Raw genomic sequence first — 15,130 nt, 5'->3', positions numbered from 1 at the left:
AGATGACTGAGCTAGGGGCTGTATTAATGGTTAAGCTGCACACTGGGGAGATGGCTGAGCTAAGGGCGACTGAGCAGGAGACTGAATTAGGGGCAAGTTAGCAGGAGGCCACGCTTCAGGGGACGGAACAGGAGACTGAACTGGAGCCTGAGCAGGTGACTGCAGTGACAATTGTGGAAGTGGAGTTGGTGGTTGGGAAGAAGGCTGAACTGTAACCTCAGTAGGTGACTGAGCTGATGGCTGCCGGGCGGCTGACTGGGCTACAGGCTGAACTAACAGCAAAGCTAATGACTGAGCAAACCAAGCTGCGAGGGTTTTTAGAAGGGTGGCTGAGTCCTCCTTGCCTGGGCCACCCATGCACAGTTCAAAACAGAGGCTTGCTCTCAAGTCCATGATTATTTGTTTTAATGCTTTAATGTCCAAGAAACTGACGGGACACGTAGTGGACGACAGGAAGTGATCAACAAACACTACCTCCAGTTGCCTCTTGTAGAGATCCACAGCGTGGATTATCATCCGGTAGTAATCCCCTAGTTGCTCTAACCATTCCTCCTCTGGGCAAAATGTGAGTCTACTGAGTCAATTTTGTGGTCGCGTCCTTCTGTCTTGATTCAGCTGTGTGCAGGCAGGAAGAAGACCCTAAATGCAGAACTCACAACACACGGGAATAACTCAAAATGCAGCTTTATTGATGACACATGGAAAAGATACAGAACTAAAGTAAACTGGAAAATATAAACTAAACGTCTCCAAGAGGAACACACAGCATGAGGGAGGACGCAACACTGACACAGAGAAACACAAGACTTAAATACACTGGGGAATAACGAGGGGAATGAGACACAGGAGGACAGCACAGCTGGGACAAATCAGACATGATGAGACCAAAGGGAAGCAAAATTCAATACATTCACCTAGGACACAGACCTTCAAAGTAGAACAGGAAACGTAACACTGAGCCGCAGAGTTGACTAGAGGATACAGCTGACAGGGAGACAGAGCAACTAAGAAACACAGAGACCAAAGACAAGAGAGCCACAGAGAATACTAAATACTGGGTCAGTGACCCAGGACCATGTCAGAAAGTAAACATATTACTGATACAGAAATAGTCACTGCAAAGAGCGCAGCCTTGCCTAATGTCCACCCTGTTACTCATTTTATATTAAGATTTAAAAATCTAGTTGGTATTGCTTTCAGAACTGCACATGATTATTTGCAGCTAGGAGGTTGCTAATGCTAGCTGCAAATTGTTAATCAAGTCTAACAGTCTACAGTCTATGAACTAACCTCAGCCAACACCAGCTAACAATGTTAGCTTGGTAACATTGTTACCAAGCTAACATTGGTAATAGTAATAAATCACAGCGATAGTACATTCATGTTGTTGTAAAAAGCATGACAATATATCAGGTAATCTAAAGTATTCAGAATACGTTACTCACATTAAGTAACTTAACAGAATACCTTATAAACTACATTTTTGGCCATGTATTCTGTAATCTGTAGTGGAATACATTTTAAAAGTAAGCTTCCCAACACTGAAATAGGGGGACCTTATATCTGAAGAATGTTGGCATCATATCATACAATGTTTTTATAATTTGCTCATATGAGCAAATGAGTATAAAAGGGGGTTTGTAGGCCATTATAAAGGGCAATTGTGATGCATGCTATAGGATATGTCGGGCTTTGTTTGATCCCCTACCTCGTGATAATTAATGTATTTTTTTCCCTTGACTTTAAATGTGGAATACTGTACATATTTTGACCCAGATATTGATATTTGTAACTTGTGTTTTTTTCCCTTCTGTTTGTATTTGGCTCTGCTAATTTGTTGTTGTTTGTCTTGTTTCCAAAAAAGTCAATACATCATTGTTTTATAAAAAGAAGGCTTGTAGGAACATTTGAGGTTGTTCTTCTCGGTCTTCTGTGGAGCAAAACATTGTATTTCAAGGTTCATCGGTGGACCCAAAAATTGGTTTTAGATTTTTTTTGTACATTTTAGGTTAGAAATTCAAGAAGACTTGAATTTCCATTTTTTTTCTTCTGGATTACAACTTCCAAGGATGTCTACTGTGGTCCTGTGGATTATAACTTCAAGAAGATCTGGATTTTTACCTTATTCCTAGGGGACTGAATTTCCAAAGGGAGCTACTTTCCTATTAGATGATATCAAAATGGATGAGAGATAAGGGCATCATGGCCAAGGCTAGGGATGGGTATCGAGGTTCCCAGGAGTCCAATTCCTTGGAATCTTTACTCTGCTTGTCCATTGATCCCGCTTATCAATTCTTGCACTCTCGCTATGATCAGCCGATTTCAGGTCTTGTTTTGGAGGAGGAAAATACTGGGGAAGACTACAGTGTGGATATGGACATTACTTTTATTTTTATTGCACAAAAGGATGAGAGTGCGATGGTAAAGTGGAGACTGCTCCAGGACAGAAACAGCTGCATCACAGTGTTACCACAGCACCTGCACAGATAGCATGCTAACACTAAGCTAGCCAAGAACACAGAGTAATGTTAAAGCTGAGTAATTATTTGTGTTATTTGTGGTGAAGCCAAACATCAGTTTGTTACCTGAACTTCAACAGGTAACAAACTGATGAACAGTCAGGCTGCAGGCTGCGTTTCTACCTGTTCACGCGTCTACATTAGAATCACTGTGACAATCGCATTGAAGTGCTAAATTCTTATCAATTCCCATTTCTAGCCAATGCATACCCATTCTCTCTTCAGCAGCTCTCCTTTCCAGATTAGTATTAGAAATGAGCATTAACTCAGGTTAGATTAATTGGATAAGTATAATTAAATGTGATTTGATTATGTGATCATTATATTTTGGTTGTGCTTTTGCTTTGCTCCTGCTAAATTGCTTTAATAAAATATCCCACATTAAAATAGTCTAACTTGTGGACATTCCTTTTTTAAGCCTTTGTGAAATAGTAATGATAAAAACCTGTTTATTTTTTTATAACATTTACAGAGTTCTTAAAGGTTACTGTAACCTTACAAATAACTAATCCTTGAGGGCTACTTTTCCGGGTCATAAAATCTTTGTGATTTTTCGGCTCACTCCATTGCTGATAAATAAATTTGCGGGTCACTTAAAGTTTTCTGCAAAACATTTAGACAAGCCAATGATCTACTGGGTGAACATAGTCTTGTCAAATGAGACCATAATTTACGGAGCCCCGCAGGGGACATGGGAGAAAAAAAAACTAAGACGGACTTTCGCGAGATCTCGCAAAAACTTTTGCGAGATCTCGCAAAACCAACTCGGGATCTCGCAAAAGTTTTGCAAGATCTCGCAAAAGTTTTAGCCGCATTCTTCGGAGGCCGCCAGCTCGAAGCCGACCGGGAGGTCGAGGCACGATGTGCCGGGAAAGCGGTGTTCCTCCCGGCTGTAGTAGGTCTCGACCTCCCGTTAGCTTCGAGCTAGTGGGTGTCAGATCTCCGAAAACGTCGGAGCACTAAGCAAATATGTGATGTCTTGTAAACCGAGCAGATGTCTGATGTTTACACAACTACATTCACGCCTCAAAATATCTTAAAAGTGTATTTTGTGACCCAGACAGTGTAATATTACAACTAAGTAGCTGCCGCCATTGTTGGAATTCAACTTTTGCGAGATCTTGCAAAAGTTTTGCGAGATCCCGAGTTAGTTTTGTGAGATCTCCGTCTCACAAAAGTCCGTCTTAATTTTTTTTTCTCCCATGTCCCCTGCGGGGCTCCATAAAAATTAAGCTCTCTTGATCTCACTGCACACATTGTGGAGGAGGAGGAGAAATGGCACCTCAAAAACACCATACCAACTTGGTTGGTATGGTGGAAACTTTTGCGAGATCTTGAGGTGGAAACACTACGGTGGGGATTGTTTTTTGTAGCATGTGGTCATGCTCAAACTTGGCAGACTTCATATAACTAAAGGGAGGATAAATGGAGTGATGTACCAAGACATCCTTGACCTGTTGCCATCAGCCATGATGCTGCATGTAAAACAAGGGTAGACAATGCAAGACAATTCCCAAACACACAGAAAGAAAATTCCCAATTGGAGAAATAAAACACATCTTGTGAAATGGCCCCCCCTTGAATCCATTTATAAATCTTTGGAAAGAACTAAAAATCCGATTTCACACTCTGAAACCTTTAAGATTTGAAGACAGTTTGTGTGAAAAAATGGATCAAAGATCACATCCAAGCAATGCATGCAGCTAGTTGTACTAAGTATTATATAAATTTCAGTAAGCATGCTCAATACTTATTCCCTGTATCATTCTGTATTATTACACATTATTATTTGAATTGAATCCAGAAAACTTATAGATCCTTCACTGCAGATGTCATTTCATAAATGAAACTAAAATTAATCTACTTGAACATCGTAGTTATTAGGACCAGCAAATAAAAATACAGCGTGTCATGAAGTAAGTGCCAAAGTGAAGGTCAGAGATTTTACACAAAGTCATTTTATGGGCTCAAACTTTGCAAATATTCAAGTTTCTAAAGATTTTATTTTTATTTTTATTTTAAATTAAACTGAGAGTTGTTTTTTCACTGAAACTGATTATTTGGCCTCAGGGTGGAGAAACTGTTTAATCCATGAGTTAATTGGACATGTGGGCAATGTAAAGCACCAAAATCACTGAAGGTGATATATTCTAGTGATTCATCTGTATTACTATGTAATATCTGGTGACCAGTTTTTTATGGATATGATGCTAAATACATGAAACGTGATTATTTGGAGTATCTGTGGAAGATAATTATCCATTCCAAATGTAGACAGAAGCAATGAAGATACAATATTTTGGACGATAGGTTTTTCTACTACAGTAGCTTGGTAAAAAAGCACGAATACAATAACATTCAAACTGTATTTATATATAGCACCAAATCACAGCAACAGTTGCCTCAAGGGGCTTTATATTGTAATGTAAAAACCCTACAATAACTACACAAATAAATTAATAAAACACAAAAAGATTTGTGAGGGTGAATTTCAATTAATTATGTTTCCATTAAAGTTAAGGCGTCCAACTCTGATTGTGGATTAGAAAGTGCAGCTTTAAACAAAGATCCACACTCTACATGGGGTCTTTCTTATGGAATACCACAGCCTGTCTCTGATAGAAATGAGGCTTGTTCTTTCTTTGATTCCACTGACACATTAAAATATCTCTAAAGGTTGTCCTGAAGGTCTTGTTGCATAAGGCATAGCACATGGGGTTGACTGTGCTGTTAACATAACACAACCAGTAGCCCAGAGCCCAGAGAGTTTCAGGGATACAGTCCTGACAAAAAGTATTGACCAAAACCATGATATTATATGGTAACCATGTTGTAATGAAGGCAAACAGAATGGCGCTAAGTGTCCTTGCAGCTTTTTTCTCATTTGCCTTTTTTTCGTTCTTGCGCTTGCTGATCTCTGTCTTGGCCTTGGAGGCAAAGCGTTTGGCCACTGCAGCGTCTTTCATGGTGATAGCTGTAGGTGACGGGTCAGCAGAACAGGAGGTTGCTGCATTTGATCCTCTTGGACTTATGTTTGTAGACAGGGGATATTTTTCCTTGTTTTCCTTCCCCTTTCTAGGCTTCTTACCATCTATATAGATATATTAAACATCAAAAGGGACATGTAATGAACATTAAACATCATCAGGTATTTATTTATATATTATGAAAACAAAGACCACTAAATAGGTCTATGTCCAACCTTTTGAAGATCTTGCATCGACTTCTGCCTCTGAACCTGACTGGTCTTCTGAATCCCAGGCCTCGTTATTGTTAAAGCTGTCACAGCTACTCTGTTCTGCTGCTGGTGATGTGGCATTTAATCTCTTGGATGCATGGTGAACTGGCAGAAGAGATGAAATCTCAAAGCAGAACATGCTGCATTTCCCTCTACTTTCTACGCCTCCTGGTAGGCTTGCGTTGTTCTTCTCAGAAGACAAATAATTTAGTCCATAGCTGCTGTATTTTTGGGACCTCACCTGGTGCAGCATAGCTGCTGAGATATTCTGGTTGTTGGGTGCACTTTCTGTACCTTTTTTTCCACTACTACCGCTTTCATGTGGAGCCTGATTTGGGTTGTTCCCTGACCCAGATCCCTTGAGACCCTGTACATCTTTAGCTCGCTTCTCTGTCTCCTGATAGATCTTCCAGAACAGGATTGCCATAATAGTTACTGGCAAGTAGAAGGCAGCAATAGCTGTACAAAATGTAATTATAGGCTCAGACAAGAACTGAATATAGCACTCGTTTGGCTGTACTGTCCGCTCGCCCACGATGTACTGCCAGAACAGAATGGCTGGGGCCCACAGAATAAAAGAGATAGACCAGGCTAATCCAATCATGGTCATGGCCCGCTTGGTTGTTCGTTTGGCCCGGTAAGTCAGTGGTCTGGTCACAGAAAAATACCTAAGAGGATACAAAAAGAAGGCAGGCAACTATTCAAAGCTGTTCAGAGTCAAAAGAATTAGATATTTTCAAACCCATGATGCTCATGAAAGCTTTGTCATGGCCATGGATACATTTCCATCATAAAGCATGGAAATGTTTGCGATTCCAATACATGTTTTATGTATTTATTTTTAAATCATTAAAATTTATACATAAAATTACATGACCGTAGATAGTAGGGGTGCAACGATACACAAAATTTACGGTTCGGTTCGATACTTTGGTGTCACGGTTCGAAATTTTTTCAATACAAAAAAAAAATGTTCATGCTTTTTTAATTTGTCATTTATTAAAATTATAAATATATATTTTAACTCAAAAGTACAGTTTTTAAATTTAATGTTGCTGAAACAACAAAGGGATAAAATAATAAATCTATCTGATCGAGAAATCGCTCATCTTTGGAAAAGAGAGTTTATTACAGAGAAATGTCTCTTTCCAAAATAAAAGCTCTACTATACGCTTCTTCTGGGCTATATTCTCAGCAGCATATTAAACATATCAGGTCCCCATGAGGAGAATCATGTGCTAACGGCTGTCTAAATGACTCGGGTAAAGTTTGTAGCATGCGTGCTTGTTGTTTTTGTCTGCTTCCACTTGTCTTTGCACTAGGATGATGTCGGCGTAAATGTGCAGTCATATTCGTTGTGTTCCCACTAGTGCTGTCAGCGTTAATCTCGTTGAAATGACATTAACACCACAACACGGCAAATCTCCGTTAATGAGCTACCGCGGATCGCCCCGTGCGTGGGGCTGGACGGCCAACACGTTAACGAGCAAACTGCGCTAACGCACTAGTTCCCAGCAATGTAATTGAGCATTGCTGGCACATCCAACATACTGTTTTACTTTAGTCCATGACACGCTTACCTTCAGGGTCATACATCACATGAAAACCAAAATAGTTCCAAGCACCAGATCTGAATGAGGGTGGGGGAGGTTCAATTTGCCATGTTGCAAGGAGAGCTTAACTTCTGTCTCGCTAGCTTGCCCTGCGCTCAATGAATCTGCGTTCGACTACTCCGCCTAGGCTGCACTGTCGAGCGCAGATCCACTGAGCGCTCAACACAGACAGCACCGTCAGAAGGAAAGTTGATAAAATAAATTAAAAATTTTGTATTGTTTGATACATATGCGTACCGAACCGAAAGCACTGTATCGAACGGTTCAATATCGATACGAGTATCGTTGCACCCCTGGTAGATAGATTTACTTTACTGAATTCTTTTTTTAAATTCAACTTACCTGTCAAAGCTGATGACTAGCAGATTCATGACAGAGGCATTACTGGCCACATAGTCTATTGCAAGCCACAGGTCACAAACAACTGGTCCCAGGGCCCACTGGTCCATGATGATGTAGGTGGTATACAGATTCATAGACAGCGTTCCAATGGTCAGGTCAGCAAAGGCTAGGCTCAGCAGATAGTAATTGTTCACTGTCTTCAGTGCCTTATTTACCTTGAACGACACCAACACTAGGATGTTGCCAACAATAGTGACAAGAGAAAGTGATCCAGTGAGGAGGACAATTATGATGACCTGAAGGTGAAGACGTAAGCAAAAATCAAAAACGAACTCTTTCTTTTAACTAGCCATTGTGCAGTAAATGATCTATTACTCTATATAGTTCCTCCAAACCTATAACACCTTTAGGATAAATGAGGAACATACAGAAAACTATTCACTTGTCAAGCAATGGTTCAAATGGTGCGCTTTCACTGCAGATGTCATCCTGCATCACTGTCAGTTTAACATTATATTACATGTGGAACAGTTTTGTTTGGCATTAATATCTCAATCTGAACAAAACAAAAATGTAACCATACTTGTAAAAAGTCTCTTTATGAAAATAAATTTTCATGTATGCAAAGTTTGCCCCGGAATATCTACTGTACGCAAAAATTTCACAGGAGCCATCAAGCCCCTAGACCAGCGGTCCCCAACCCCCGGGCCTCGGACCGGTACCGGTACCGGTCCGTGAGTCGTTTGGTACCGGGCCGCGAGAGTTGAAGCTCAGGTGCGAAATGTATAGTTTTCAAGGTTTTTATCGGTTTTCAGCGTCATTTTGTTATCGTTTCTATCGTTAACTCGGTTTTCCTGGGTCTTTTCACGTGTGTTATGAATAAATCTTCTGTTTTTTCGGTACCGGTACTAGTTTTATTTTGTTGTATCGACACCTTAAAGGCCGGTCTGTGAAAATATTGTCGGGCATAAACCGGTCCGTGGTGCAAAAAAGGTTGGGGACCGCTGCCCTAGACCCATGAGCTGAATTTTTGGTGGTAGTTAGAATTCCATGACTTGGTACTGAAGCAATGGAATTTATACAGTGAAGCTGTAAAACAGATCTAATAAGATCAAAGTTAAAAGTAGAACTGTTGCCACAACAGTTACCTGCCAGATTGTATGCCCTCCTAATGGATTAAACTCATCTGGAGGCAGCATTAATGTTCTGTTTTCTGCTGAATTGCCCATACTCTGGTAGGAGCCACCTGAAAATGTGGAGAATATTATTATTGTGAATCAATTTTCTCAACTAATAAAATAACCTAATTTGGAAAAAACAAAACAATGATTTGAAATTATTGTGCCTACAAATCATATTTCCATTTCAGATTGCCACAATTCTTTTCTCAGCCTTACATTATTATCTCTCTGTCACCAGCCTAAAGTCAAGTGGCTTTCTGTTACATTTTGGTATTTTTTGCTTTTTTAGTTCTTTGACTGTCCTTCGTATGTCTTCTTTTTCCTGCACGCATTGTCCTGCAGGAATATAGGCATAATCTTAAGTTCTTTTGTTTTCTTTAATTTCCTATTCCCTGCACGTGTTCTTTCAGATAGAATATCATTTAACATGTACACATATAATTTACACAGCTTTACAGTTGTTCATAGTACCTAAGATAGCAGAGTCAGCTTTGATGATGGTATCTGGCTGGTCTCTCATACCAGGAAATCTGCTGGTAAGGAAGTAGACAGGATCAGAGCTGGAGGTCAGGTTCATTGTGACCATGACACATCTGAAAGAAAAAACAGAATAAATAATTTTAATACATAAAAATGAACGATTAAGGAATTCCGCTGATACTTTTACAAATGACAATAAGGTACCATTTCAGTCAGCCAAGACATGTAACTTTATCCAGACTATCCAGTCCAGCTTGTCAGCATTAGCAAGGTGCAATCATAGGATTTACTGATACACCTGATCATTGGTGCAAAGTGACAGACTAATAAATTACTAGCATTTACTCACCAAAGCACATAAATGTCTTGGACTGTTGGTACCTCATAGCAAGCCATAATATTTCTCAAATCAATTAGATTGCTCCAAATATCACAAACCAAACTGAGAGGTCCAGTTCAGTGACTCCAGTTGACTGAGATGAGTAGTAGTGCGCCATACTACACATTCTGATGCTGATACCAAATAAATACAAAAATGGTATTGCCTATACCAATACAGATACAAACATTTCATATCAACGTATAAAGTCAGCTTAGGGAAGAGTATATATCAATCGCGCTGATATCAGCCTGATACCATTACCATCATTGGTATCGATATTGTCGATGTTTAGATCGATCCACCCACCTACAGAGTGAGTCCTAGCAAGCAGTTTGGAAATAGCTACATGTCAATCACACAGAAAAGTCTGAAAAGTAATTGATTGCCCTATTGTGATTACCTCAGTTTTGGAATCACCCTCAATTTACCTTTAGAGGTACCAGTGTTATTGGCACTTTCATGTTGGCTTCATTTTTCAGCCTTAGAGGTTACGAGGTTACGAGGTTGTTCCCGATTCCTTAAGTCACACCGAAGATCATGTAAGGGAGGAGGGAACAAAGTAAATAATTATCTAAAGGTCATAAGCATTACAAATATCTTTACAAACTGGTTACTTTGGACAGTGTTGGGGAGTAACGGAATACATGTACTGCCGTTACGTATTTAAAATACAAAATATGAGTAACTGTATTCTGTTACAGTTACCGTTTAAAAAGGTGGTATTTAGAATACAGTTACTTTGTTGAAATAAATGGATTACACGGCGGTACTTCCCTGTTTCATATTGTGGCGGGTCAGGATGTTTGGGTTTTGTTTGACAGCTATGTTCTGTTGTTCCAGGTGGCAGCGTTACGGTTGCCATGGTTACAGGGTGACGCTCTCTCTCTGCGTGTTTCCTGGGTGAGAGAGGCCTTTTTGTTGTTGTTGTGCTAAGCTAACAGGCAGAATGTAGCATCATAGGCAGTGTAGTCCTGCTGCAGGGAGAATGGACTGCCATACTCGTTATGTGTCTGTGAGCGCGAGGAGGGAGAAAAAGGCGAGTGGAAATCGAGCAGAAACGGGAGCTGGAAGCATGTAAATATAATAATAACCACTGCAGCCAAGAAGAGAGCCTAACGAGCCCAGTTGTAAGTAAGCTATTAAGACTCGACTGTACACCGTGTTCGTGTTTTCCTCCAAAAACAATAAGTTCCGTTGGAGCAGCCTTTCAACGCCTCTCTCTGTCTCTGCTAGCAAAGTTGACCCAGACAACAAAGTAAAGCTAGTTTTCGGCTACGAGCCCGACACGAACCCACCGTATTAGCCAGAGGTCCCTTTACTACGGTTCGGAGCCGCGGACCTTCAGTAACAGTAATAAATCACAGCAATAGTACATTCATGTAGTTGTAAAAAGCATGATAACAAATTAAGTAATCCAAAGTATTCAGAATACGTTACTCTCATTGAGTAACGTAACAGAATACGTTACAGAATACATTTTGGGGCATGTAATCTGTAATCTGTAATGGAATACATTTTAAAAGTAACCTTCCCAACACTGACTTTGGATAGTTTCTCTCTTCATAAGGACTTTATAATGGTCAGATTCTTTTTAATAACTCATCCATTTAGATACTAGTAAGGTAAAAACTTAGAGCGGTGGCTGCTTTGATTGGCTCTTGTGCAACGTTTTTCTACTCCTACTTAAATCTAAAAGCACTTTTGCTAAAAGTCATTCACTAGTTTACACATAGTCACAACTGTTTATTCTATATGCACAGCATATGTGTAAGGCATTTTCCCAATCACACATTCACATACACATGGATACATTAAGAGTTTAGTTTCTTGCTCAAGTCTGCTTTAATGTGCAGACCGGAGAAGCCCAGTGTGAAACTGTGAAAAGAGCTTCCCAAAAGAAATTCCTGTATTGAACCGTAGCTTTTCTTTCTTTGGTACTGCCTTTGGCACCATCTTGTGGTCATTGTGAATAGCAGTATTGCAAAGGATGTGAGCCTGTAATAATCACTGTGGTTACACTGGGGTCACTAAGGAGCTTCCTTTTTGCTCAGTGGTTCATAGATTGAGCATCGCAGCGCAATAATCCTTTTAATCCTTGCTTTATATGGCTTCATTTCTAAGCTGCTTGCTTTTTGACTATCTTTTGGGACTGAGTACTGTATCTGTGATCATGTCTGTACAGTACTGTTTCTCTAAGCTGCTCATATGTTACAGTTATTGTTATTTTACTTCTGTAATAATACACATACAATTTGCTTTCTTTTATGTTTCACAAATATTTGCATATTGTTCACAATTAAACCCTACCAAATACAACAAATCATCTGTGCCTTAGAGCAGCGGTCCCCAACCCCCGGGCCTCGGACCGGTACCGGTCCGTGAGTCGTTTGGTACCGGGCCGCGAGAGTTGAGGCTCAGGTGTGAAATGTATAGTTTTCAGGGTTTTTATCGGTTTTCAGCGTTATTTTGTTATCGTTTTTATCGTTAACTCAGTTTTTCTTGGTCTTTTCACGTGTGTTATGAATAAATTTTCTTTTTTTCGGTACCGGTACTAGTTTTATTTGAGTATTTATCCGCGACACCTTAAAGGCCGGTCCGTGAAAATATTGTCGGTCCGTGGCGCAAAAAAGGTTGGGGACCGCTGCCTTAGAGGATGCATTGATAAAGGATATAACAAGCTAGCTATGTAGTTGAAAATACATTACTGTCAAAAACTTGTAATGAGGACAGCATAAATTCAGTCAAGGCTGTTGTGAGACAAGTGAATCGCCTTAGAACTTAGAACTTTTTATTGTCATTGTACAGTTGAATGCACAGCAAAATTAGGTAGCAAGACTACAAAGGTGCAGAAGTAAAGAAAACAATATACAATAAACTCCCACACTGTGGGCATCATAATAGGATATAATAAATAAGGGTGGAATGGCTATGGTGATTAAGGATAGGGATGGTAATTGCACATTTGCCAAAATATTGCGCAGGGAATAGCGGCAAGTACTTCTTAGTAGATGTATAAGAGGTATAAATTTAAACATGCTTCTTTATGTATGAAAAACATAGTCAGCCATCCTTTGTTCACTGAGTGACTGCAGACATGTAGAACATGACCTGCTACCAATCCAACAAGAGCCCAGTAAAACAGTAAAACTCTTAATAGAAGAACAAATTCAAACTTCCCAGCTTACCAGGTAAGATCCTTCATCATGTTTGACCTCTGTCTGTCTGCCACAGCATCCTCTTAACCTGCCTCACTGAAACCTGAACTTATTTTATCAACACGACGCTGTAATGTAGAGTCAGAGTGTAATCTTGCACAGGATCAGTGTGCAATACCTACATACTTTCTCCTGTTCAAATAGTGAAACATCACATTGAATTTTAGTGCCACACGTCCGACATACAATGGTCGACCTAATCCTTCCAATCATAAACTATTAGATGGCATCAAACACACTGAAAGCCAACTAAACGAAGCTGCTGTCTACGTGAGCAAACACAGTGTGGAGGGTTGGTGGTTTGTATCAGTTCTTATTTCATCTTTTCTACAACACAGTTTTAAAAAACTGTAAAAACAGAGTTGTTTACTTATTTTCGATACTCAGTTGAACGTGAAAAGAACAAGTGACATATTAAATGTATGTTTTCACATTTACTATACATTTACGTTTAAATCCTGTTGCTTTTCACAACCCAAATTACATGAAAAAAGCAACCCCTCTCTTCCAAAGCATTCCTGGCATCCTTTTTAGATTTCGACACTTTTTGCTGCATACAAACTGCGAGTCACCTTGTATATGTTGACTATAAAATTAGAGCAAACCTTCTCTAGATACATTTTGATTGTCCTTAGTATTAGATACGCAAGACAGCATTTCCACAAAAGCTGACAAACACTGAGAAATATTTGAACAGTATTATAGCCTCACCATCCATCGCATTGGTGATTCTGGCATAGATTAGCATAGCCTGTAAAGAATAGATGACATTACTAATACAGGCTGTACTAATTAAAGCCAGAAACATCATTTCGTCACAGAAAATCTCTTTGGCTGGTGTTCTTAGAACTGATGATAATCTTGTAGAAGAGAAGCATTTTAGCCTTTCAGCTGAAGAGTTACTTTTACATAAACAAGTCAACAAAACACACATTAAAATTGAACAATCAACTAAAACGGTAAGTACTTAATCTTAAAGTACATGAAAATACTCTGCACATGCAAATCCTTTCCAATAAGTTATGAATGAAATCAAAGACAGTCTCCTTGACTTTACTTTAAAAATTTGAATTTAAAAACAATGAGAAACCTCTCACTAGTTACTTAAGGAATAGTAAATGACTGTATTTATAAAACCCTAACTATTAGACATTGAATTACACATTGAATTGCTCTTACCTACCCACTCTTGTCTCAGTATCTACTGTGATATCCTGATGGGAAACTTAGCTCTACTCATGCAGCATAGAGTTTTCTTCTGTAGTTCAGTTGGTGAGTGACGGAATCCTCCAGCTCCGCCTTTGACCAAAGCTTTGCTTCTTTCTGCAGGGGAGGTTTTTAGAAGAGTACTTTTACAAGTTAGAGTTAACTAGAAAATGTTGTGAGGGATCTGACCAAGAAACTGTCAGATAATAAAATGACCTTATGAACTAAAAAAGATACAAACTGAGAATTAAATGGAATATATCCATCCCAAAATGTTGATTCTGTTCATCTGGAAAATGCTACATCCAGATGAACAGAATCAACCAAATTATAGGAAGATAACACTAACTTTTGAAAGAACAAAAGCCCCTTTTCCATTAGTACCCACTCACACCAACTAGACACAGCTTGCCACGACATTTAGAACCACCTTATGTCCGTGGTCATTGTCATAGCAACATATATGAGCATCCCACATGAACAAAGCAATAAATGTGGGCATCGAGGCAAGAATATACCTGCTCGGTCTGTGGGTTTTTGTCAGACTTGGAGACCTCTGTGTTGTTTTTTGTAGCAATTTCCCCGATTTTAAAAATGACAAACTGTGGCGAGCCGTGCCGAGGAGGTACTAATTGGAAAAGGGGCTAAAGATTAGTTTTCTGTTCTCTTCGGGAGGTTGAAACTACTGAAACTGACATAACCTGATATTTGTCCATAACTTTTTAAGCAATTTACTAGAAAAAAAAGTAGTCAAAAGACAAAAAGTACACGACCATATTATGGGTGTACCTGACTGGTGGTAAGTTGCATTAAACTGTAGATATCTGCAGTATAAAACACAGGACTGGATACATCTTAAAAACAATTATTTAAAACATCAGCAATGTAAAAAAAAACAAATAAAGGAAAAGTAATGTAATATAAAGTAACACAGTGTGGCTTTGAACCCGTGTG

General features: G+C 39.3%; 1 protein-coding gene across 3 annotated transcripts; it reads right to left on the bottom strand.

The window, feature by feature from the left end:
- Positions 1-3,861: 3,861 nt before the first annotated feature.
- Positions 3,862-14,423, bottom strand: chrm3b (cholinergic receptor, muscarinic 3b). 3 transcript variants are annotated; one of them, XM_085171544.1, is made up of 6 exons: positions 12,395-14,423; positions 9,365-12,079; positions 8,861-8,958; positions 7,713-8,008; positions 5,722-6,425; positions 3,862-5,610 (listed from the first exon to the last, which is right to left on the bottom strand). In XM_085171544.1, exons 2-6 carry the CDS (start codon positions 9,477-9,479, stop codon positions 5,096-5,098), a joined length of 1,728 nt encoding a protein of 575 aa, XP_085027670.1. In that variant the 5' UTR covers positions 9,480-12,079; positions 12,395-14,423; the 3' UTR covers positions 3,862-5,095. The 3 variants fall into 3 exon arrangements, with proteins under 3 accessions (XP_085027670.1, XP_085027671.1, XP_085027672.1); XM_085171545.1 differs by having other exon boundaries at positions 9,365-9,486; positions 14,150-14,423; XM_085171546.1 differs by having other exon boundaries at positions 9,365-9,486; positions 14,154-14,423.
- Between the last annotated feature and the right edge of the window lie 707 nt (positions 14,424-15,130).

This window comes from Neolamprologus multifasciatus, chromosome 8 (assembly GCF_963576455.1).
Source record: "Neolamprologus multifasciatus chromosome 8, fNeoMul1.2, whole genome shotgun sequence".
Taxonomy (NCBI): Eukaryota; Metazoa; Chordata; class Actinopteri; order Cichliformes; family Cichlidae; genus Neolamprologus; species Neolamprologus multifasciatus.
Note: the sequence above shows the minus strand (reverse complement) of the source record. Positions and strands in the feature narration are given on the sequence as shown.

Coding starts and splice junctions, on each gene's coding strand:
- chrm3b (XM_085171544.1), bottom strand. CDS start 9,479: ATGGTCACAATGAACCTGACCTCCAGCTCTGATCCTGTCTACTTCCTT. Junction 8,959..9,364: donor AGCTGACTCTGCTATCTTAG/GTACTATGAACA, acceptor CCACATTTTCAG/GTGGCTCCTACCAGAGTATG. Junction 8,009..8,860: donor GAGGGCATACAATCTGGCAG/GTAACTGTTGTG, acceptor CTTCACCTTCAG/GTCATCATAATTGTCCTCCT.